The sequence below is a fragment of the Cavia porcellus genome, unplaced genomic scaffold, assembly GCF_034190915.1.
Source record: "Cavia porcellus strain 051 isolate PalLab524CR breed Dunkin Hartley unplaced genomic scaffold, mCavPor4.1 scaffold_14, whole genome shotgun sequence".
NCBI classification, from domain to species: Eukaryota; Metazoa; Chordata; class Mammalia; order Rodentia; family Caviidae; genus Cavia; species Cavia porcellus.
The window spans coordinates 75,362,836-75,385,262 of NW_026947497.1; the positions used below are offsets into that span (position 1 = coordinate 75,362,836).

Here is a 22,427-nt window from a genome sequence, read left to right on the forward strand (position 1 = left end):
ATGAAAGGGAAAGAGCCATGGTGACTGCCTTATGAGCTTTCATGAGAAATGCAGCTCGACAGAGGACAGTGGACCATTACAGTCAGACTGCCTCTCCCGCACAAGGGTACCTGCAAGGTCTGAGCAAAACACGCAGTGAATGACTAATTTAAAAACAGTATGACAGACAGCAAAAGATGCGCTGCCACGCAGCCACCTCGAATCACTTCTGCTGGCCTTGAACACACTTATCCTGTCACTCCTGCCACTTTCTGACGTGGTTCTGAAGTCCTCTCTCATGTGAGTCACCCTCACAAAGTGTGACCAAAAACAGCAAGTGCCGCTGCCCAGTGCCATTCAACAGGGTCGGTAAAAACATGACTCTGAGGGGCTGGGGATTTAGCTCAGCGGCAGAAGTGCCTGCCTTGCAAGCAGACAGTCATGAGTTTGATCCCTGGTACCGATAAAAAGGAAAAAGACCAAAAAAAAAAAAACAAAAAACCACGACTCTGTGTCCTCCTGGCCACCTTCTCACCAGATGTTGCACTGGAAGGCTTCTGGCACTTCCCCAAAGCCAAAATGACCGAGAAAGGTGAATATTTTGAGTCAGTTCAGGACCTCGAGGCAGCAACAATGGTGCAACTAGAGGGCTTCCAGAGCCGCTTCCGAAAGTGCCAGGAACAGCGGGATAAGTGTGTGTGAAATGAGGAAGAGAGGGATTCACGGGAATGTGTCCTTCGCTGTAATACATTTTTTTTATTTAAACAATTGCTGTATTTTTAGAGCACACAGGGTAGACCTGAGAAAGAATATACTCTGCTTTTGTATGATCAAATAATCAAGTGATCAAAGTCACCGGCTCTGTGAAGCTCTGTGGATGGAAGGCAGGCCCAGGTCCCCTCTGACATGCACAGTCCACACCCTGACTCCACCTCTGCACAGCTGCCAGGCCTGAGACAAGGCCCCTCGCACCCTGTTTGCAGACAGTGCTGCTGAAGTTGCTAAAGCAACTGGGGCTCCTAAGGCAAAAAGGCCCTGGCTTCCCCGATGACAGAACCCCGCTCTCATTTCCCCCAGCCCGGCAGGACAAAGCAGCAGGCAGGTCTCCCCTGGTGACAAGCACTGACACGTCCGGGGAAAAACCTTACTTCCACGTGGGAAGGAAAACCTGCTAACAAACTGTCACTCCTTCAACCCCACAAACATGCCAGACACTGTTTACCTCAGGGTCTTTGCACCAGCTGTCCCTTCTGTTCAGAGCACACTCCCTGGAATCTTCCCAAGCCTGGATTCTTCTAGCTATTTAGGCATCTGTGCAAAGTTACCGGCTGAGACCTGACACCACACATGCATACCACACAGCACTCGCATCGTCTGCTCTGCCTAATGGATTACCAGACTTGGCTTCTCCATAAGGCTTACCACCATCTGACACGTCAAATTCTTAAATGTTTCATCACTGAGTGACTGTGTCTCCCCAGCTCCCCGACAGCCTGCAGCACCGGAAGGGCAGGACCGCATCCCTCTCCCTCACAGCAGCACAGCTGCCTTCCAGCACAGAGGCACACTCCTTGGAGGCTCGGCCAGTGCTCGCCTACTGCAAGTTGGGATGAGCAAGCGGACAGAAAAGATCCAAGGATCCAGAGAGGAAGGTGACAGGCCAGCCTGTACCGTCCCAGCAGCTGAGAACTCGGCAGCTCCTTCCTGCCCCAGGGATCAGGCCCAGGCCCTTCCCACAGAGAGGGAGTCCTCTCCAGGGCACTGGCTCTAACCCTGATGGACCCCAGCCTCCTTCTCTGTCCCACTGGGCAGAATGTTGGGCTGAGGCAGGTGGAGGGCCTCACGCTGCCGCCTGCGTCACAACAACTGTATCTTATTTGTAGGCTGTATGTCTGCCGTCACAACTGAGGCATTTTCTGAAATGAAGATTTTAGGAGTAAGAAGAACTAAGGAGATGACTAACTTGACAGACGGTAAACAGCAGGTCTCCTGACCTCTCTTTGGGTCTTAAAGTCATGCTTACTTAGCAGTGTTATATACTGACCCCACCTTGGCACCTTACCTCACTTCGAAAACAATGATTGCTCAGGATAAGTGAAGAAGAGCTCTCAATTTGTTAGTTTTAAATAGAAAAGGTAAAAAGTAGTCATCGATGTGAAGTTTTCAAAAGGTAAAAAAAGAGTTGGGCACAGTGACGGACACCTATAATCTCAGCTACTCAGGAGGCTGGGGCAGGAGGATCACAAGTTTAAGCCTGGCCAACTTCACAAAGCCTTACTTCAAAAATTGAAAGAAGCACTGGGGATTTAGCTCAGTGGCAGAAGTGCTTGCCTGGCAAGTGCAAGGTCATGAATTCAATCCCTGGTACAAAAAAAAAAAAAAAAAAAAAAAAAAAAAATTAAAAGAAGAAAAAAGAAAAATGGCTGCAGATGCAGCCCAATGCTACAGTACCTGCCCAGGACGAGCAAGGGCCTAGCTTCAACACTCAGTACCACAAAGCGAGAAAGAACACGAAACTCGGGTTGAGTCACTTCCTAAAGTGACTGAGGCAAGCAGCGCTGGGTGTCTGCCTGGGCGGAGGGGAGGTGCAGAGGAGCACAAGGGCCCCACACCCACAGGTCCGCAGCTTCAGCCTCTCCAAGCACCCACTCCTGCCTGCTCCTGCCTTCGCCCTGTTTGATTGTTCTCGCCTGTCCTTAGAGAACGCTTGGCATTCCCATTTGAACCCTCAATTCTGTAGCTGGGCCTCTATCAGAACAAAGGGCACCATGCTGAGAAGCCAGGGCCTCTCCACAGCCGACCCCACGCCCCATGCTGAGGGACTGGGCCGGCATGGCGTGGCCTCACCGAGCTCCCCCGCCCCGTCTGGATGCGGCATGTGCTAGCTAGTGGGGACAAGGAGAATGTGTCACCTGCCCTACCAGGCATTCCCCACATAGCAGAGGATCCCATGGGCAACATCATCATTTCTTTCACACAGCTCATCTAATCTGCGATAACTCAACACCCAGAGTCACTGCCTACCTTTTCAGGACTTAGGAAAGAATACATTTTTAATTTTATTTATTTTTTATTTTTTATTGGTACCGGGGATTGAACTCATGACCGCACACTTGCAAGGCAGGTGTTTATGCCACCGAGCTAAATCCCCAGCCCCTGGAAAGAATACTTTTAATGAAGCTGTTTTTATACCAGTAATCCCTGCATCATGAATCCAAGCCTCCTTTAGGTCCTCTTTTGTATAAATCATGAGGTTTTGCTATTTTTTCATTAAGTACTAAATTTCTCTGGTAATTGAAACCACTTTTCTTCAAAATAACCTCCCCCCCCCCAAAGAGGATGAGAAAAGATCTGGAGGGAAAGGTGACACAGGCAAGAAAGAGGCAGAGACGTGCTCCAGGAGCTGACGGAAAGACCTTTGAGGGAGCTGTGGGGTCCACCGCTCAGCAAACCAGAAGGTGAGGACCAGCGGGCTCTTTATCCCCACATCTCTTGAAGACCTGTGACCTTGCACTAAACTACAGTCAAAATGGATCTACATATTAAACCAAAAACACAGGCTAGGGATTTAGCTCAATGGCATAAGCGCCTGCCTGGCAAGTGCAAAGTCATGAGTTTGATCCCTGGTACCAAACAAACAAACAAAAAACCCAGAAATGCTAAATGTACTGGAAGACAAGATAGGCAGGAATCTTGAAGACATAGGGGTAGGCAAAGAGTTCATGAAAAAAACACAAACTGCATGGGAAGTATTTCAAAGAATCAACAACTTGGATCTCATCTTATTAAAAAGTTTTTGCACATCAAACTATATCATCAACAGAGTGAAAAGACAACCTACAGAATGGGAAAAATTTTTAGCCAACAGACAAAGGACTTCTATCTAACATATATAAAGAATTTTTAAAAAGGCCCCTCAAATTCAAAGACCCACTCCAAAAGTGGGCATCTGAGATACTATGCACTTCTCAGATGGAGAAATACAAATGGCAAATAATTATATGAAAAATGCTCAACATCACTGGTCATTCAAGAGATAAAAATTAAAACAACACTGAGATTCCATCTCACTCCAGAAGGAATGGCTATCATCAAGAAATCATCCAGTAACAAATGCTGGAGAGTTTCTGGGGGAAAAAGGAACCCTTCTCCACTGTTGGTGGGAGTGTAGACCAGTATAACCACTGTGAAAATCAATGTGATTCCTCAAAAAACTACAATTAAAGGGCCCATTCAATCCAGCTATTCCCTTTTGGGGTATTTTGCCAGAAAAAATGAACACATCATATCACAGCAATATATGTGCACCCATTTTTACAGCAGCACAATTTGTAATAGCTAAATACTGGAAATAACCCAAATGCCCATCAACTGTGGAAAAGATAAAAAAGATGTGCTATTTTTATACAATGGAATACCACTCAGCTATAAAGAAGGACAAGCTTGAGGGTTTTATAGGTAAATGGAAGCAACCTGAGATCATACTCATAAGCAAAATAAATCATATATGCATGTGTAAATATCATATTGTCTCCCTAGTATAAAAAAGTAAAAGAGTAAATAAGATCCAAAATAGACACCGTGAAAGTGAAAGGGAAAGAAACTGCTCAAAAGGAAAGAATAACTGGGATAGGGAAGAGGAGAAAAGAAGGGAAAAGATCACACACACACACACACACACACACACATATGCACACGCACACACACACACAATAGGTGACTACACTACTAATCCGTTAGTTCATCAAAAAAGAAGATTATGCTGTCACTGATCATTTTTTCATGCCTATAGCTTGTAATCTGAACAACTACTTTGAAGATAACCATACACAATATATTAACCAGTGTTAATAATATAATAATATAATTTTGTATTGAAATTCTAACATTGCTTTCTTTTAGTGGTACTGGGGATTGAACTCACGACCTCGTACTTGCCAGACTACTCCATTGAGCTAAATCCCCAGCTCTTTGTTTTGAAATTCTGTATCATCATGGTTTTTTATTTTAAAATTAAAAAAAAAATTTAAAAAAAAGACCTGTGACTTCCAAGGAACACATCAGTTCTACAAGTGACAGTGAAATGGAGGCTTCGAACAGGCAGGTGGCCTCCCCAGGGTCCTCTGGGCCTGTGCTCAGCTCCCCTAAAGCCTGGCTGCCTAAACCTGGGCTGGCCTCGGTGGCCCCTAGCCTCCATCTTCTCTCCTGCTGTCAGGGGTGGGGATCTTGGAGGGGATCGGTGGCCCCCCAGAACCCGATGAGCTGGGGGCAGTGGACCCCAGGGAGAGGCTAGGAAAGCTCCTCCCCAAAATGTGCACACTGCTTCAGAGGTGTGACGAAAAACCCAAGAGAGAACAGCCCGATCCTTTAATACCTACAGATCTGTTTTGACGGTAAAATACTAAAAAAACTTCATGAAAACATTCTGGAACTCTGATTTTAGAAATTACCTAAAGAGAGACCAAAGAGAAGGCAAAAGAAAGGTGAGCCAGTTTAAAACACACTGCATGGGGAGCAACAGCGTGGCTGCGTCTAGGGTGCTGGCAAAAGCACAAAGGAAGAGTTTACATGACCGGACTTTGTGGACACTGCCTATGACTGTCATCTCCTTTTGCAGGTGTGACACACTGAAAATGCCAAGTACAGCATGGGCAGTCACCGTATTCCAGTGACTGAGCTCCCTGCCTTCCTCTGTCCCCAAGGTCACACGGCTGACGTCAGACCGGGGCTACCTGACCCCGAATCTGATGCCTCTGCCTGAACCCTTCTCTGCCCTCCCAAGGACGCACCTGCCAGGCTGCATCCAGGGTGCCTCAGCAGGCTGGGTTCGCACGGGCACACAGCAGGAGATGGTACTCTCCTCTTTACAGAACCACAAGAAATGAAACAAAGCATGTTAGGTGGTGGTGTGGACACGCCGGAGACGGCCAGGGCTGGATGGGTGAAGACACCTGTCCCATGCATCTGGATGAATGGCTGCAGCCCAGGCCAAGCCAGGCCTTGCAAATGCCAGCTCACACATATCTTCTCCGGCAAAAGGCACGGCCCTCACTCACTCCGTGGAGAGGCAAACATGCTCTCTATAGCCTCCTGCCACCACACACCTCAAGTCCCTGGCACTGCTGCCCAAGGCCAGCAGGCACCTGCACCTCACACTTGGCCACCTCACCAACTCCTTCACCCTGTGCCTCAGGCTACCTCCCCATCCAGCCGACACAACTGCCCCATTCTCCTGCTCTATCATGCATTCACCTGCTAGCAGGCGGTATAATTTATTCATCCACTTTTCATGGAACAAAAGGATGCAGTGAAACCTAACCCTTTATGGCTCCCAGGAGGAAAGCAATGGCGACAGCTTTCTGTAGCTCATAAAAACTCTTCATAAGCACCAGACAGGCTGGGCCTTTCAGCTGTCCCTTCTCCTGCTGCTGCTATTCCCAAGCTCCTCGGACTGTGCCCAGCACGCTGGAGTCACACGGCAAACACTGGTCTATGCACTTTCGGCCAGCGGCAATGCTGAGTGGAGGGGCGCTCCTCTGCCTCTGCGCTAGTGAGGACCCACACTGCCACTAGTCAGCGGTCAGCTCTCGGGTCTGAGGAGTCCCTTGGCCACAGGAAAGCACTGAGGCTCTGTGCCTGGGGAGGACACAGGGAGGTCAAGAGGAGCACCAGGCCCTGTAGCCCCCAAGCCAGGTCCCCACCTGCTGCCCTCCAAGGCCCAGCCTAGCAGCTTGTGACCAGCAAGCCGGGCTTGCCATGGGTACACAGCAGGGGACAGACATACTTGCTCTTCACAGCACCATGAGAAATGAAACAAAGCAGGCACTGACTGCCGAGGTTCAAGAGGGTGAGCAATGTGTGTATAGTGAGGTCACAGAGCCACTGACTCAGTCCCCCTCGTCTCCGACAGGGAGAGGGGTCCTACATCTCAGGCCGCATGAGTCCCGGGCAGCAGCCCCAGCCAGGCCCCTGGGCTTCTCCTCAGCCCGCAGCATCAGCTGGGAGGCAACAAAGCAAGGGTGGGCTGACGAGGCCTGGGGAGAAGGCCATCTGCCCCCCACCGGGTACCCTCCTCGCTGGCCTCCCAGGCCCAGGTCTCTAGAGACAGCCAGGAGCAGTGCTGAGGGCACACGCACGAGGTCAGCCCTCAAAGCCTCTCTCCTAGCTGGTCTCGAAGCTGTCCCGAGCGTCCAGTTCCTGCCTACAGGCAGCAGGTCCACATCATGCCACAGAGGGAAGCCTGTGGGACAGGGCAGGGCTGGGTCCTGGATGCTGGGACGCCACAGCCCAGGAAGCTTCCACCCTCCAGGCATGCAATGTAGGGCTGCTCTATTTATCCGTATACACAGATGTGCGCCTGGGTGTTCACAAAGCCACGCCTGAGGGGCCAGAAACAGGGTTTGCCCCACCCTTTCTCGGAGGGAAAACAGGTAAACTGAGGTCCACTCACAATGAACACGACTCAGCAGTTAAATGACTCAACAAGATGTGCGTGTGTCATCAGGGATAAAGCTCAGACCATCACGTGGAGTGACAGGCATGTCAGAGGCACCTATAACAAGACAGCTTTTACACAACTCCCTGAAACTCACAAACAGGAATGCATGTATATGCACTGTGCACACGGACACACAGGTCAAAGAGACAGTACAGAGCAAACACATTCCACGCAAGGCCCCAACTCCTCCAGTGTGACAGTGGCCATCTGAGGGAGGCGAGGACAGGGAAGATGGGGCACCGGATTCTGCTGTACCTGCGGCATTTTATTTCTTTAAACACAGAATCTGAAGCAAATACAAAGCAAAATGTGATCACCAAATGACCTATAGAGAGGTGTCCATAGGTCACCTACAAGAGAGGTGTCTTACACTCTTTCCCTGAACTTTTCCATTTGGATTTGTTTCACAATTTAGATTTCTAATGCATAAAAAATAAAATGCTGGGGCTGGGGATTTAGCTCAGTGGCATAAGCACCTGCCTTGCAGTGTGTGATAGTGGATAGAGGGAGGGTGTGACTGGAAGTCACTGGGCAGGCAAAATCCTCTGTCACAGCAATTCAGAGAGCTAAGAGCACGGTGCAAGCCTGGATCTTCCTCCGGCAACCTGTGAGCGTGGGCCATATGGGGCTGTGAAGGGCTCCTGGGAACAATTCAAAAGAAAAAAATCATATGCACAGAACCACCCTCTGTGGCATTATTTATAGTGAAAAAAAGAAAACCTAAAAACACACAGAAGAGTTTATAAAAGAAATATGTCGGGGACCAGAGATGCAGCATGTTAGACCACTTGCCAAGCACAGGTAAGACCTGAGTTTAACTTCCAGAACCACCACAGAAATGAAAAGATGAGATGAGGGAAGGGAGGGAAGGGAGGGGAGGGGAGGGGAGGGGAGGGGAGGGGAGGGGAGGGCAGGAGAGGGGAGAGGAAATATGCCGGTAACTTACGCTCCAGCCACGTCACAGTAAGCTAGAGAGGGGCCAGCAGGATGGGACCTGCCCGTGTATGGGTCCCATACTAAGTGAACTGGGCAGAGGCCAGCCTTCTCTAGCCATACAAGATCAGGGTGCAAGTGCCGAGGGCTCAGGGGACACAGGGGAAAATAAGGATGGTTTGTCAGGAGGGCTCTCGGGTGCACCTCTGCTCCCACCCATTTGCTTCTCTCCAGGCTATTTCTCCCCTCATCCTCAAAAGCCCCCCCAACCCCTGAGCCCAGGCAGCATCCTCAGAGCTGAATGCTCTCCGAGGAGGCCAGAACGCTGCACTCCCCTATTTCTAAGCTATCACAGGTCCCCCAAAGAGCTCCATAAATCAAATCCAGATGCCACCCATGTCACAGCAGAGGGCTCAGAAGCCAATAGTTCCAGAGACCAGGAGGTTAAACAGCACGGTCAGATTTCATTTCCCAAAGCCAGTGGCTTAAGATAGAGTTTTTGTCTTAAGTAAAAGAAACATTTCCATTTCACATTTGCCTTAAAAAGTCTTCCAAAGCTCTGGGAGAATGTAGTCAGTAAACAACTCCAAAAGCGGGGATAGTGGTGCGCACCTGTAATCTCAGCACCGAGGAGACCGAGGCAGGAACACTACCCTCCCTCAATAACTGAATAACAAGTAACTCCAGGTGCTCACATTTTTGGTCAGCCAACAGTTCATCTGCTTTGTGAGCCCAAAGCATCGGTCCCCAGTCTTTTTGGCACCAAGGACCAGTTCCATGGAAGACAATTTTCCATGGAGAGCAGGGAGAGGGATGTTTTGGGGATTAGATTCTTGTAAGGAGCATGCACCCTAGGTTCCTCGCACCTGCAGGGCACACTAGGGTAGGGATCTGCCCCTACAGACTCTGGGCTCCCCTGCACTTTACAAGCCAGCTGACTGGGAGACCAGGTCAGGTATCAAGGTCCCAGCCAGCAGCAGGCTTGGGGCACCACAGGAGCCACTCTGGTGGGACCTCAGCTCTCAAACAGCACCCCCAGCTTCAGAGGCACAAGATTAAATAAACCCCCAAAGTAGGCATCTCAGGCATAGCACTTGAGTCAGAGGACCGGGGCTCGATCGGGGCTCAGAGCCACCCACACTGCTCTGAGCAAGTCACAGAGCCTCACGGTACAACCCCTTCCCACCTCTTTCTGGGGAGAACAGCTCCTGCCCCTGGAGCATCCGTGTGCACTGAACACGGGACCTAGCAGGACCTAGCCTGCATCTCTTCTCCTCTCAGGAGCTCACAGATGGTGGCAGTCGCTGCTGATGCTGACAGTGTTGACAAACATCTGAGAAAACGAGGTCCGCAGATTCCACCTGCCTCGCACCCTCAGGACCAGCTTGGGACAGAGGCCAAGCAGTGAACCACAATCCTCACTGGAGACACCAGCCAGGAGGACATGGTCGGGCCATTCCAGGAACCATGGCACAAAGTGTTGCCCCCCACTGCCTTGGTTCCTCACCTCTAAAACAGGCAGGTCACTTCCTAACAATCTCTGGGGGACACACATCTTTAAAGCTCCCTGGCCCCCAGCCAGTGTCTCCATCCTCACAAGCAGCCCCTACCCTGTGCTCCACCCCCAACTCCAGACTACAGGGCCAGGGGCACCCTGGGCAGGCAGCACCACGCCCAACGCAGTGCAGGTTTTTCAATGGGTGACTCACTCTCCTGTACACCAGGGGCCAACAAAGCCCCTCCAGAGTCGCAACCTGACAGGAACCCAAGGGGCCAGAGATTCAGGACACAGGGCAGGGGCAGGGCCACCTCTCCACACCCAGTAGTGTAGGAGTCACAGAGGGGTGCCCCCAGTGGCCTGTCATTTTGTTTGGTTGTCTTTCTGCGGTCCCAGGGACTGAATCCAGGACCTTTACACCAAGCTAAATCCCCAACCATTTTTATTTTTATTTTGAGACAGGTTCTCACTAAATTGCTGATCTGCTCAGGAGATCCTCCTGCTTCAGGCTCCCAGAGCCCTGGGATTACAGGCATGTCTGGCTCTGGCCTGGCTTTTTAAATCACTGACATTTTACACTTGGCCTAATCCCCAAAGATTAGGAACAACTGGTGTGTGCAATCACACCAAGAAAACAAAAGCCATTAAGGAGAAACACAACATCATACATGCTTACAGTTTACCGTACACGAATCTGAGCTGAGACTTCCCAGAAGTGAAAGAGCATCCACAGAGAACACTCTGTTTCCCGAGGATGAGGCGGCAGGACCATCTCTGTTGACTGTAACACGCCACCAAGCACACAGATTCCAGTTTTACCGCCTGACAAGAAATAGCAGCACCACTCCGGGCCACCCTCCAGGGAGCGTTTTCAGGCTTGGGCCCAGGGCCCCACAAGTACCAGGCTCCATGCAGAAGGGAAGAGGAAGGAGGAGTCGGGTATGATGGCACACACCTGTGATTCCAGCAATCACGTGGCTGAGGCAGGAGGTGGTTGCAAGTTTGAGACCAGCCTGGGTTACACAGCAAGTTCAAGGCCAGCCTGGACCGCACAGCAAGATCTTCTCTCCATACCTCCCTCAAATAAATGGAGACTGAGATGCTTCCTTCCAGCAGGAGAAAGAAAGCCTGGGTGCAAGTGGAACACCAAGTAAGGCACTGTTCAAATCCTGGAGAGGCACGAGGCGCCACACCAAGGGAAAGGAGGGCACGGAAGGCAGGAGAGGACGCTGGCGCGTGGCACAAGGCCTCCACAGCACATGCGCACAGCAGGAAACTCGCCAGGCAGTGCTGTGTTGCAAGCCAACTGCATCACCCTCAGCTGAACCGGCAAGCACGTGGCTCCTCCGACGCCGAAAGGCCCTGCTCGCAGCACACAGGCTCCGTACCAAGGGGCAGGGGCCACACGCCAGCCCTAGGCCACCCCATTCCCAGCTCACAGTCACCTCAAAAGGTCACAGGTGAGCGTGTGGAGGCACAGGAGAGTCACACCCAGGGCCACAGTGATCCCAAATGTGGATCTGAATCCAGCCCCCAAGCTTAATGCAGCTGCTTAACAGTAATCACCCCAATGAATAAAACAAACGGCTGTGATTCAGAACACAGTAAGGTGACAGCAGGCACCTACCAGCTGACAGGTCTCTGGCTCAGCTGCAGACCAGGGGCAGAGCCTTCCTGAGGTGGGGGTAATGCTGCCCTTGGTCACCACCCCCACTCCGGCTGTGGCCTGAACCCAAGGCCTTCCCACTGAGCTACATTCCCAGTCCCTTTTATGAAAGTTTTTATTTTGAGACAAGGTCTCTCCAAGTTGCAAAGCTGCCCAGATTACGTACTAAATTGTAGTCCTTTCAGAGTGCTGGGATTACAGGTGAGCACCACCACAGGTAGCACCCTGTTCATCCTGATAGGTCCCCCAATCCACAGGACGGTGTGTGCATCCAGGGACCAGGGGCAAACGCCCTGGATGGATAAAAGAGAGCAGGCTCTTCAGTCCCGTGGGCTACCCAGAGGGCAGGGGCAGGAGGCCTCACAGCTGGCAGTGGGGACCCAGGCTTGAGGATGCTACTAATGGGCTGACAGGCAGCTGGGGACCCTAGGGCTCTATCAAGCCACCGGACCACAGACCACAGACACCGCAATAAGCCTGCCCCTGCCCCCACGAGGGCCAGGATACAGAGGCCACTCGCCTCTGGAGGGGAGAGAGCCTCCAAGGTGTCCCCGGGAGCTGCTGGGTGAGAGGACAGCGACTTTCCCTGCACTGCTGGTCCCAGCAGGTGTGGATCCAGCCACCCAGCTGCCTGATCATCCAGTTTTTCAGAGGATCTCAGCAACAGGGCCCGGTGTGGTCGGGCAGATAGACAATGCCAGCAATCTGGAAAGCTGAGGCAGAAGGATTGCACTTTGGAGCCCAGCCTGGGCAATTTAGTGACTTAACCAAACCCTGTATCAAAATAAAAACTAAAAATAAGAAAAGGGCTGGGACTGTCACTCAATATGAAGATCCTGGGCTCAAACTATCGGAAAGAAAAAGAAAAAAGAAACAGCAGGTTTATCCCACGAAGAGAGAAAATAAGTAACTGCGCACCTCCTCGTGGCCAGATTCCCTGCCTTAATCCGGCTTTCTAACCCAGGGGCGGGGCCGAAGAGAACCACGGAGTTGGCGCCAGCGCGGTGTTACAGCACCCCCTAGTGGCCGCCGCGGGCAGTAATCCTTGCCGCCGGGTATCCCAGGGAGGACTAAGCAGGTGTGCACTTCCCGGCTCCTCCTCCTGCTCCTGCTGGGAGCCGAAGGATCAGAGCCGAAAGCAGCTGTCGAGATCTCCAGTGACCATCCCATCCCGGACTGAGGATAATGCAGAGTCCTCCAGATTCCCAGTACCGAGTCCCCGGTGAGCCAACTGCGGGTGGATGACTCACCCAGGGCAGGCCCTGCAGATTGCAGCGGTCGCAGATGTGGTGTGGCCGACTCAGCCACCCTTCCCAAAAAGACCCCCGGCTGTGCCAACACTGACACGCACCTAGCGGTGCACGGTGCCCGGGAGCATGGGCAGCAGCAGTTGTATTCGGACTGAATGCGTTTACTTGGGGTGCTGGTAGGGGGTGACAGACTGAGGTGAGGCTGCTCCCTGTGCCCACACCCTGCCAGACAGAGAGGGGAGCTCAGGAAGCACCCTATACTTGTCGGTTCTAGGGCATCAGAGCTCCTTCACCGGTGGGGGCGCGGGGTAAAGCGCCGGACAGACGCTCTTCCCTACTGTGAAGCATCCAAACCACGTTCTTCATTAGACACACATTTATTTGCAAGGTCTTTCTAGCACCTTTCAGGGCAAAGGGGAGAGTCAAGGTAAGTGGCCTTTCTTGTAAAATGGGTTTTGGTTAAATGTATGAGAAAAATCCCAAATGCATTCATGCAGTTATCCTTTATCAACATGCAATCACCTCACCAGTAGTCTTTGGAGAAACAAATAAAACCAGAATGAAATTTCACCTTCGCACCCACTGGAATGGCTGTTATCAAAAAGATAGGAACACGTGCTGGTGGCGGTGAGGAGAAACTAGAGCCCTTGCACACCGCTGGTGTAAGTGTAAAAGGGCTCAGCTACTCTGGAAATCAGTCTGGCACATCCTGCCACAAGTTAAGTAGTTAATACATTATCCAGCCACTCTACTCCTAGGTTACACACAAGAGATCTGAATGCAAATGTCCACACAACATCCCATGAATAAATGGTCATGACAGTGTTATTAATAAAAGCCAAAACCCAGAGGTTACCCCAAAGTCCATCAACTGATGAAGGGACAATGTACAAACGCCCAATGGAACTTTGTCCAGCCATAAAAACCAACAAAGTACTGACACTTGCTACAAGTGTCCATAAACATATTAGGCTAAGTGAAAGAAGCCAAAGATAAACGACTCCATTTATAGGGAACACTGAGGTTAGATGAATTAATTGAGACAGAAAGCAGATTGACAGTTTCAGGGGGCGGGGGAGCAGGAGGAGGAAGAAGGAACACTAATGAGCGTAGCTTCTTTGGGAGCTACTGAAAATGTCCTGCAATTAGTGGTCATGGCTGCACGACCTTGTGAATACACAAAAACCACTCAACTAGATACTCCAGGGGGTGAATTTTATGGTATGTGAATTATATTTCATTCTCTAGTTGCCAAAAAAAAAAAACAATTACCTTTTTAAAAATGGCCCGCGGGAACAAGGAATGGTCAGGAAGTATGAGAAATTTCTGATACCCAAGGCACCTGATACGACAGCTGTGGGATATTGCTGGCCTACGTTATGAGTTCTGGTTAATAATTTCAACATGCAGTTATAGAAGTATGCAGCACACTGCATTTGGTATAATGTACACAAAGTTGTTATTCAGAGTCATCATTACAAAGCCTTTCACAAGTAAACACACCTCAGTGCACAAACTCTTCCAGGCCCCTTACGAGGATATTCAAGTTTAGAAGTGTCTCCACATGCTGGTCTCGCAATGGCATAAAATGCCAGCTGCATTTCAAAGAATCTCTGGCTTTGGGACCCACGTCTTTATCCATCTCTTCCCTAGACTGTCCTCATGCCCTGAGAACCTCCTCCCACGCACACTGCCTGCTGTGGAGCATCGTCATCTAGTTCATGATCATCTACAGACAGCAAGCGTCATACTCAGGCCCAGCTGGAAGCTTTCTGAAGCTGCTCACGGGTGGTTTTGTTTGAATGCAGCCCTGGCAGTGGAACCTGGGTCCTCGAGCATGCCAGCTGGGCTACACCCTCAGTGCTAGGCCTCTGGGTTTTGCTTTTGTATAAAAGAAACACCGGGAATCACTGCTGTACTTAGAGCTGTCGGGTCACTATTCAGACTGCTCGGCACTGCCACTCCTGGAAGCCAGCAACCCTTGCACGTGGGACACACACTGCCTTCTTCCCCCAACTTGTCCTCTAGCCTGTGCAACACAGCCTTGGCCTGACAGAGGCTGAGCCATTAACCAATATCCTGACCTTCTCTCCTCACCCTGCACCCTTTCTACTGCACCCACCACCTGCCTGAAGGCAAACAGAAGCTTAGCTCTTGGTGACTACTCCATCGGGTTCATCTGTCCCACTCCACGTCCCTCCTCTCCGCCGTTTCTGTCTGTCCTGCAGAGAGGCCAATGACTGCCCAGAACCACCTGCCCCTCCAGAAATCTCCCTGTTTCTTAGTTCCAGTCAGGCAACAGCTTGCCCACTGTGTCTGTCACTTTCAACACAGAAACAGGTGGCCCACAGGAGTTCCCCAAAGCTGGTAGCTGAAAAGGTAACATGATCTCCGCCTGGGTGGAGACTATGGTAGACCCTGCAGGGAACCGCCACAGATGCAGGGGAGTTGCTTTCTAAGGCCTCTCTGCCTGGTGCTTTTTCTCACCCAGGGAGCTCTCTCCTCTCCTTCAGTGCTGGATCCAAGGTCACTTATCGGTGGGCCTCCCCTGGCCACCTACACAAAACGATCATCAAGTCCCCACCATCCACACCCACAGACTCCCTGTCTCAGGACCTGCTCTCCTCTACCCAGGGAACGCAGGTGTCTGACTTGCTCTATGCTGCCTCATTTGTTCAGTCTCCCTGGCACACCCAACCCATGGGCCCGGAGCATAAGCTCCCGGCGGGAAGGGACCATTCTGTTCTGCCATTTATGGGCCAACTGCTGTACAGATGGAAGAAAGAGTTAAGGAAAATGTGCTATGACAGATAAAGCAGACCAGGCGGAAGGAGACATGGGGGCTGCATGTAAAAGGGCTCAGAAAATGAGCGATTAACATGTGAGCAACACCCCATGCCTTTTGGAGGGCAAGAGTAGTTGGATGAGGTGGCCATCTCAGAAAAGAGGGTCCTGTCAGTACCAAAACACTGGCCTATGATTCCGGGCCCGGTCCTATCTGACTCAGAGGTCAGCAGAGATGACCATATCAAGAAACTCACTCAAAACCAAAGTCACAGCAGCACTGGACTGGATCATGGTAAAGAGCCCCACAGATGTGATGGCTAGAGCTCTGCAATCATCCTAGACGACCGAGACAAAATCTACTCTCTAAAGATGATGACTCAGGGGCCTGGTGACATCATGAGGCCCCTGTGCCAGCCAGGAATCCCTCCTTCAGGACTTCATTTAGATGAGAAATCACCCCAAGCTCATTGAAGGCAGTAATGTGGGGGTATCCGTGGTCTACTCTGTCAAACCTGGTGGAGTAAGGAAAGCTCATCGAAGCAGTAGATCCTGAACTCTACTCCAAGTATGGGAATCCTCTTGCCAGAATGGGATCACAGCGACAGTTCCTGAGAAGGGACAGCCTGTCCCACAGCTTGGGGACCACAGGCTGGGCCAGGAAGTTGAAGCCAGCTGCTGGGACTAGGAGGAAGGGATGATTGGCTTTTATCTGACAAGGGAGAAGAGCTCTTCAAAGAGGAAATGCATCACAAAAGGGGAAACACTGGCCCAGAACTCTCGCCGGGCCCCAACCAGTCAGCAACTCCCCAGCAGCCTCGCCATTTCCTCACTTCCTCAATTTTAAGAGCTATGTGCTCCTAAAGATCATTTCTAGGCCGGATGCAACCTGGTGACAAAGTCTAGCTTCCTTTGTCCTCACCAATACTACAAAAATTATTGTGTGTCTAACGTCACTTGCACATGTAAAACATGATATGAGGAGCTAGGGACACAGAATTTAAAAGATGTCAGGGTTAATGCCCTCAAGGATTTATTGTCTAGCAAGGCAGACCATTAATTAACTCAATAATTACATAAACACTACCATGATGTCATCAAGGAAGAGGACTTGGAGCTATGAGACTGTGTAATGGAGCCTGGAAAGTTTACCAAGGGAAGAACACTCTGCCTGAGACCTGAAAGCTGAATGGTTTGGGGGGTATTCCAGGCTGAGGCACAGGCATGTGTGAAGTGGTTCATGAGAAAAGCATTCAAATCCTAGGAAGAATTAAGTCACACATGAGTGAAGCAAGCCTCTTAGAACTATGGGTTTAAAGAAAAAAGGTGCACTTTTCACCAAAAATAAGATGGTCAGCCAGCTGTGGTGGCACACACTCATAATCTCAGCACTCAGGAGGCTAAGGCGGGAGGGTTGCTGCAAGTTCGAGACCAGCCTGGGCTACAAAATGAGCTCAAGGCCAGCCTGAACTGCATAGTGAGACCCTGTCTCAAAAAGAAACACACACACACAATCAAGATATAACATAAACCTAAAAGTCACGGGAGCAATATGACCCCAGAACAGATAAACCCTCCCACCCCACCATCAGCTGGTAGAAGCCCCCAAACCTCGCCCCCTGCCACAGCACCCAAGATGGCATTTCCTTGAAATCCTCTGCAGCTCCCTGCAGGCCCTGGGTGAGGGACATGGCTGTCAGGTCTGGGCCCTGCAAGGGAACAGGAACAGAATCGGAAATACATCTTCCAAGAGAGGAGGCTGGTCCTGGACCTAATCCGTGAGTTAATATTTCTAGTGCCAAGCATCATGCATATGAAGTATGATGGAAAAATATGGTGAACATTAAATTTTTAAAAATTGATTACAGTTTGGCAAGCGCTAGGTCATGAGTTCAATCCCTGGTACCAAAAAACAAAAAAAAAATTTATTACAGTATAAGTGTCTTTAGTTACACTGAAGTGGTTGCCTCAAAGTCCTGAAGTCATTCAAAACATTGAACCTGCACAGTAATTTTGACTTTGGGGAAGAGGCAGAAGTCACACAGTGCCAGATCCGGTAAATAAGGAAGATAAGGACACACTATGTTTACACAAACCTGCCTTTCTGTCGGATGGCACTCAGTGGCAGCAGTCACAGTGTTTTTGATCACACTTCATAAAAACATTCATGGAAGTGGACTTCCAGAACAACGTCAGAAAGTGGCCACAGCAACAGGATGAGGGGCAATATTTCGAGAGGGATTCGTGGCAATGTCTTTCAGCATGACTTTTTATTTATTTATTTATTTTTGGTCTTTTTCGTTTTGTTTTGTTTTTTTTTTTATCGGTACCAGGGATCGAACTCACGACTGCCTGCTTGCAAGGCAGGCGCTTATGCCGCTGAGCTAAATCCCCAGCCCTCATAATGACTTTTTAAATTTAAGCACTCACTGTGTTTTTCAATCACACCTCACAGGCCAGGTAACAAGGCATGACAGTCACGAGACAGAAGAGAAAGAAGACGCCTTTCCACTGTGGGGCTCCCTGAAGAGTTCTAAGAACAGGATAGTGCATGAAGATTGGAAAGACCTGGAAAAGGGTGAAATACCCCAAAAATGGGCATCTGCGTGAGCAACAAGAGCCTCACTGCAGCTCAGGATAAGAAGGCAGAGGCTGCAATGGCATGAAACAGGCCCAGGCTGCTACCTCTGATTCAGTAGGTGGAGATGACAATGTTGCTCTTCAGGATGTGTTTGCAAACCACATGGAACCCCAGATCTGCCCAGACTGGTCCCGTGGCTAAAGACCCTTGACCCTCCCCTTGCACCAGTACCATGTTTCTCAACTGTTCTAAGATTCACATCTGAGATGTGCTGTTCTATCTCCAGACGCCAGTTGGGTAAACAGGGATGAGCTCTAGGTCTAAACATCACCAGAAATCAAAGCTCCTCCAGCCACCAACTCCAGAACCTGGATTCTTGGCCTCCTACACAATGAGGTCCTGAACTAGTTGTCCCCTCTTGGTCACAGTGGGTGTCTTGATGGACTCACCTTTCCAGTGTGGGGGACAGATCTTCACTGTCATGGAGAGAAGCAGGAATGGAGAGCTATGGAGTACTGGGTATGAACTGGCCCCAGGTCTAGGGACATTCTCAGGGACAGTGACAGGTGACAAGAAGGAAAAGGGGACACCGTGGGCAAAGGGCACAGCTTGTGTAAAGGTGCAGTCAACACATTTAAGCAAAAAGTGCATAGAGGGTAGAGATGAAGCCAGAGAAGGTCAGGTTCACCACACAGCCGCCGACAAGAAATCAGAACTCAAAGCCAGGCAACAAGGAGCCAGCCGCCACTGACCTCCGAACCCTGCAGGGTCCTGGTGAGCTGGGTTCAAATACAGAGACCCTTGCTCTCCCCTCACTGCCCTTTGTTAAGGTTGCCTACTCCTATTCAAAAAGCAGATTCAGATCCCCCTTCTGCACAACTATCATGTCAACACCACACAGTAAGGTGGTACAGGAACCCAATCTGGAAAGCAGGTGGTGGGGCAGCGGACAGGAGAGGTGGCGGCTGCTGCCCAGGCAGATTAGTCCAGCCTGGACAAGGCAGCGAAACCTGCTCTCCTCAGGTCATATGGGCACCTCCTAGGGCTTCCTCTTTCTCACTAAGAAGAACCTGCATTTCTCTAGGTGGATTCAGGACCCTCGAGGCATGGGGGAAAGGGCCCCAGCGACAGAGACACAAGATGGTCCCCACTGGGTTGGACCAGATCTGACTCAAACACGTCAAGTGTTACCGAGCAATGCCAAGCCAACGTGGATGTTCCCAGGGGCCCAGCCAAGATCCTGACCTTGCTCAAATAGCCACTGGCGCCTTCACGTGACCAGCTGCATCCTTGGCAGTCAAAGAATACAAGAAGAGGTGCAGACTGGAGGTGTCGCTGAACTCTGTCTGCAAGCTTGTACAACAGAGGCGTGCTGATTCTCCAGGGGGCAGCACAGAACAGGGGTGAGGGGAGTGAAGTGGTCAGTCAAAGCCGCTGTTCCACTTTTGCACCAGGGAGCCGTCTCACTCACAGACACACCCCCGGGACAAGCCTCTAGCAAGGTGTGAATGCACACTCGGCCAGGAGGAGGGAGTCGGGCTCCCAGCGTTGGAGGTGCACAGCACAAGGCTGGTCCCCTTTACCGCCAGCCCAACCGGCGCACTGAGGCACCAGGATTGGACATGGGCCCTGGCAGTGGCCCGGCTCACCTTGCACTTGAAGCCCGCGGCGGGCGGAAGGAGCTCCCGCAGCAGTGCCTTGGCCACCTCGCGGCTGGCCTCCTCGCTCACGAAGTGCAGGTTCAGCACCTCATGCACCTCGAACTTGGCGAGGCGCAGCAGCGAGCGGAGCGCGACGCGGGCCTTGGCCTGCAGCGCGGCATTGTGCTCCGCCTTGGTGAACATCATCAGCAGGTGATAGTCCACCGGCCCCGGCACGTCGCCCTCCAGGCTCTTGGCCTTGGCTCCTGGGGCCGGGGCCACCGACCCCCGCGCCAGGTCCAGCGAGGGAGGCGAGGGCAAGGCAGGGGCGCCAGCGCGGGCCTCCTTCAGCCTCTTGGTGGCGCTGGAGAAAGTCTCACGGCCAGAGCCGAGATAGTAGAAGGCACAGACGGCAAGCGCCGCGGCCAGCAGCAACGCGCAGTGGTGGGAACGCACGGCGCCCAGGCGTGCCATGGTCCGGGCGCACGCGGGCGCGCGCCGCAGGAGGCCCATGCGCCAAGGGGACCCAAGCGAAGCGGCGCCCGGTGGCACCCAGGCCCACGGCCGCGGCGGCCATGGCAGGGGCGGAGCCGCGAGGCGCAGAGCCAATCACTGGCGTAGCCCGCGGGGGTGGAGCCAGCACGAGCCCTTGGCCACCGGGTCCTAAACTCACAAGGATTAGTAGCCCAAAGGCCGGTTCCACCCCATAGCTAGCTAGGTAGTCCTGCTCCTAACCTCCTTAGCCAGCTGCTGGACAGCGAAACTGGCCCCTGAAGAAACTGCGGATACCCAACGCAGGACCTTCGGTTAGCATAAAGACACAAGTAAAGGGAGTCATTTTATCTTTGTACATTTCCCCCTAATTTTTAGAGTATCTATGTCCCCTCCCCAACTGGTTTCATCTCTTGGAAACTAGGGCGGGAAATGTAAACTAGAACGTTCTTTCTCCTTTCGCGCTGATGTAGGATTACACCGCCTCCATCCTGGGCACTCTGGGATGAAGCAGAGGAAATCTAAGGATGTGGTCAGCAGGGGGACCCCGCTGCTCATTATGATCATTTTAGAGCCCCTCAGTAGTAACTCTCAGGATTCCGCTGCCAATTCATTTAACAGACTGAAGTATGTTCTAAAGAGAGCCAGATATGACCTAAGGAGTTTTGCAAATTTTTAGCCAACTTTTAACTTGCCCCAAGCCCTATAACAGCTACAACCCACTCATCCCTAACTCACCCGCTATTACTGAGTTCCCCCAAGCCCCATTCCTGAAAAACACTGGACCTCTGAAACAGATCTGGCAAAAAAAAAAGTTCAACCCACTGGGTTGGGGGCAGAATTACCCCTGTTCAGACGGACGTCATTTAATTCTCACCATTTTGAGGTAGGAGTATTTACAATCAAGGAAAGTGAGGTTTATAGAACTATCTAACTTTAGTTGTCTGTAAGGAATGCAGCCAGGATCCCAACGTAAGTCTTACCAAAGCCCAAATTTATGTTAGCAAAGATTAACATAATTGAAGCCCAGAATGGTATTTTACCACAAGCTTTTATATGTAACCCGGGTTAAGAAACCAAACTTTCCAGTAGATGTCCACAATCGGACTCCAACACTCTAAACTGTTAAGACTTTAGGCAAAGTCCTGTACTTAATCAGTCTGAACCACAATATCACCCAGTGGAAAGTGGGACTGAAACCAGTATCTACTCTTCATAAGGTTAGGAAGGCATAGGTTAAAAGCACAACAGTACTCATAGTAAAGAATAAATATACTTTGCCAGAAACACTAAACTCATTGTTTTAAAAGCTTAAATATCCAACACATGCAAAAACATAATTTAGCAACCACATCTCTTCTAGAGTATCTACAATGTGAAATACCCAATCTCTAATAATTACAGCTCTAAATAATAGGAAAAAATAATTCTGGATTTAGGCCTTTAAGTACCCTACACATACCATTAACAGGTGCTTCTTCTTCATGTCACTTATTCTAGAATTTATTCAACAAATTTGCTTTATTTTTCAGACATAAGATCCACTTCTGAAGCTTGAGTAAGAAATAAATGACCATTTAAATCATAAAGCCACCAAAATGCATAGTTTATTGCTCCTAGTTCTTTGCCCAGAAAGTGTGGCTCCCTGACTGGAAACCACAGCAGTAGTGAACAGCACATACGGTCACTGCAGTGCAAACCCTAAACCCATCCTCAGAGAACATCCAGGCTGCCTGTAAGAGAAAGTGTGCACCATGCTTCATGTGATACATGCTATTTTCTAGGTTTAAAGTGGACACAGTGGTTGTGTCATAGCTTGACTAAGTACACAAAGAACGCTGGCAAGCACATAACCCTGCAGTGCAGTTTCACTTTGGCTGGGTTCTCAGATTTCTGACTAAAGATTAGGCAACTGATTTTTCATGTTGTGTAACTCCACATCTGTAAGGCTGGGTAGACAGCCAACCTCTGGCCTCAGACACTGATCTTCATGTCACTCAACAGGCATGGTCTCTAAGCCCCTCCCTCTCCAGGGTCCAGGCGAGGGCACCCTCCTCAGCCACCCCATGTTGACCACCCATGTACACCATCCCAAGCCCAACTTCT

At 50.7% G+C, this 22,427-nt stretch overlaps 1 protein-coding gene across 3 annotated transcripts in view; it reads right to left on the bottom strand.

Moving 5' to 3' along the window:
• Xxylt1 (xyloside xylosyltransferase 1) overlaps positions 1-20,427 on the bottom strand; it is a 169,957-nt gene extending 149,530 nt beyond the window's left edge. For 2 of the 3 annotated variants that reach the window (XM_063224289.1, XM_063224288.1), the window contains exon 1: positions 19,839-20,427. In XM_063224289.1, the coding sequence (XP_063080359.1) occupies positions 19,839-20,342 (504 nt within the window). In that variant the 5' untranslated portion in view covers positions 20,343-20,427. The remainder of the gene's footprint in view (positions 1-19,838) is intronic. The other variant, XM_003477097.5, reaches the window with a different exon arrangement.
• Between the last annotated feature and the right edge of the window lie 2,000 nt (positions 20,428-22,427).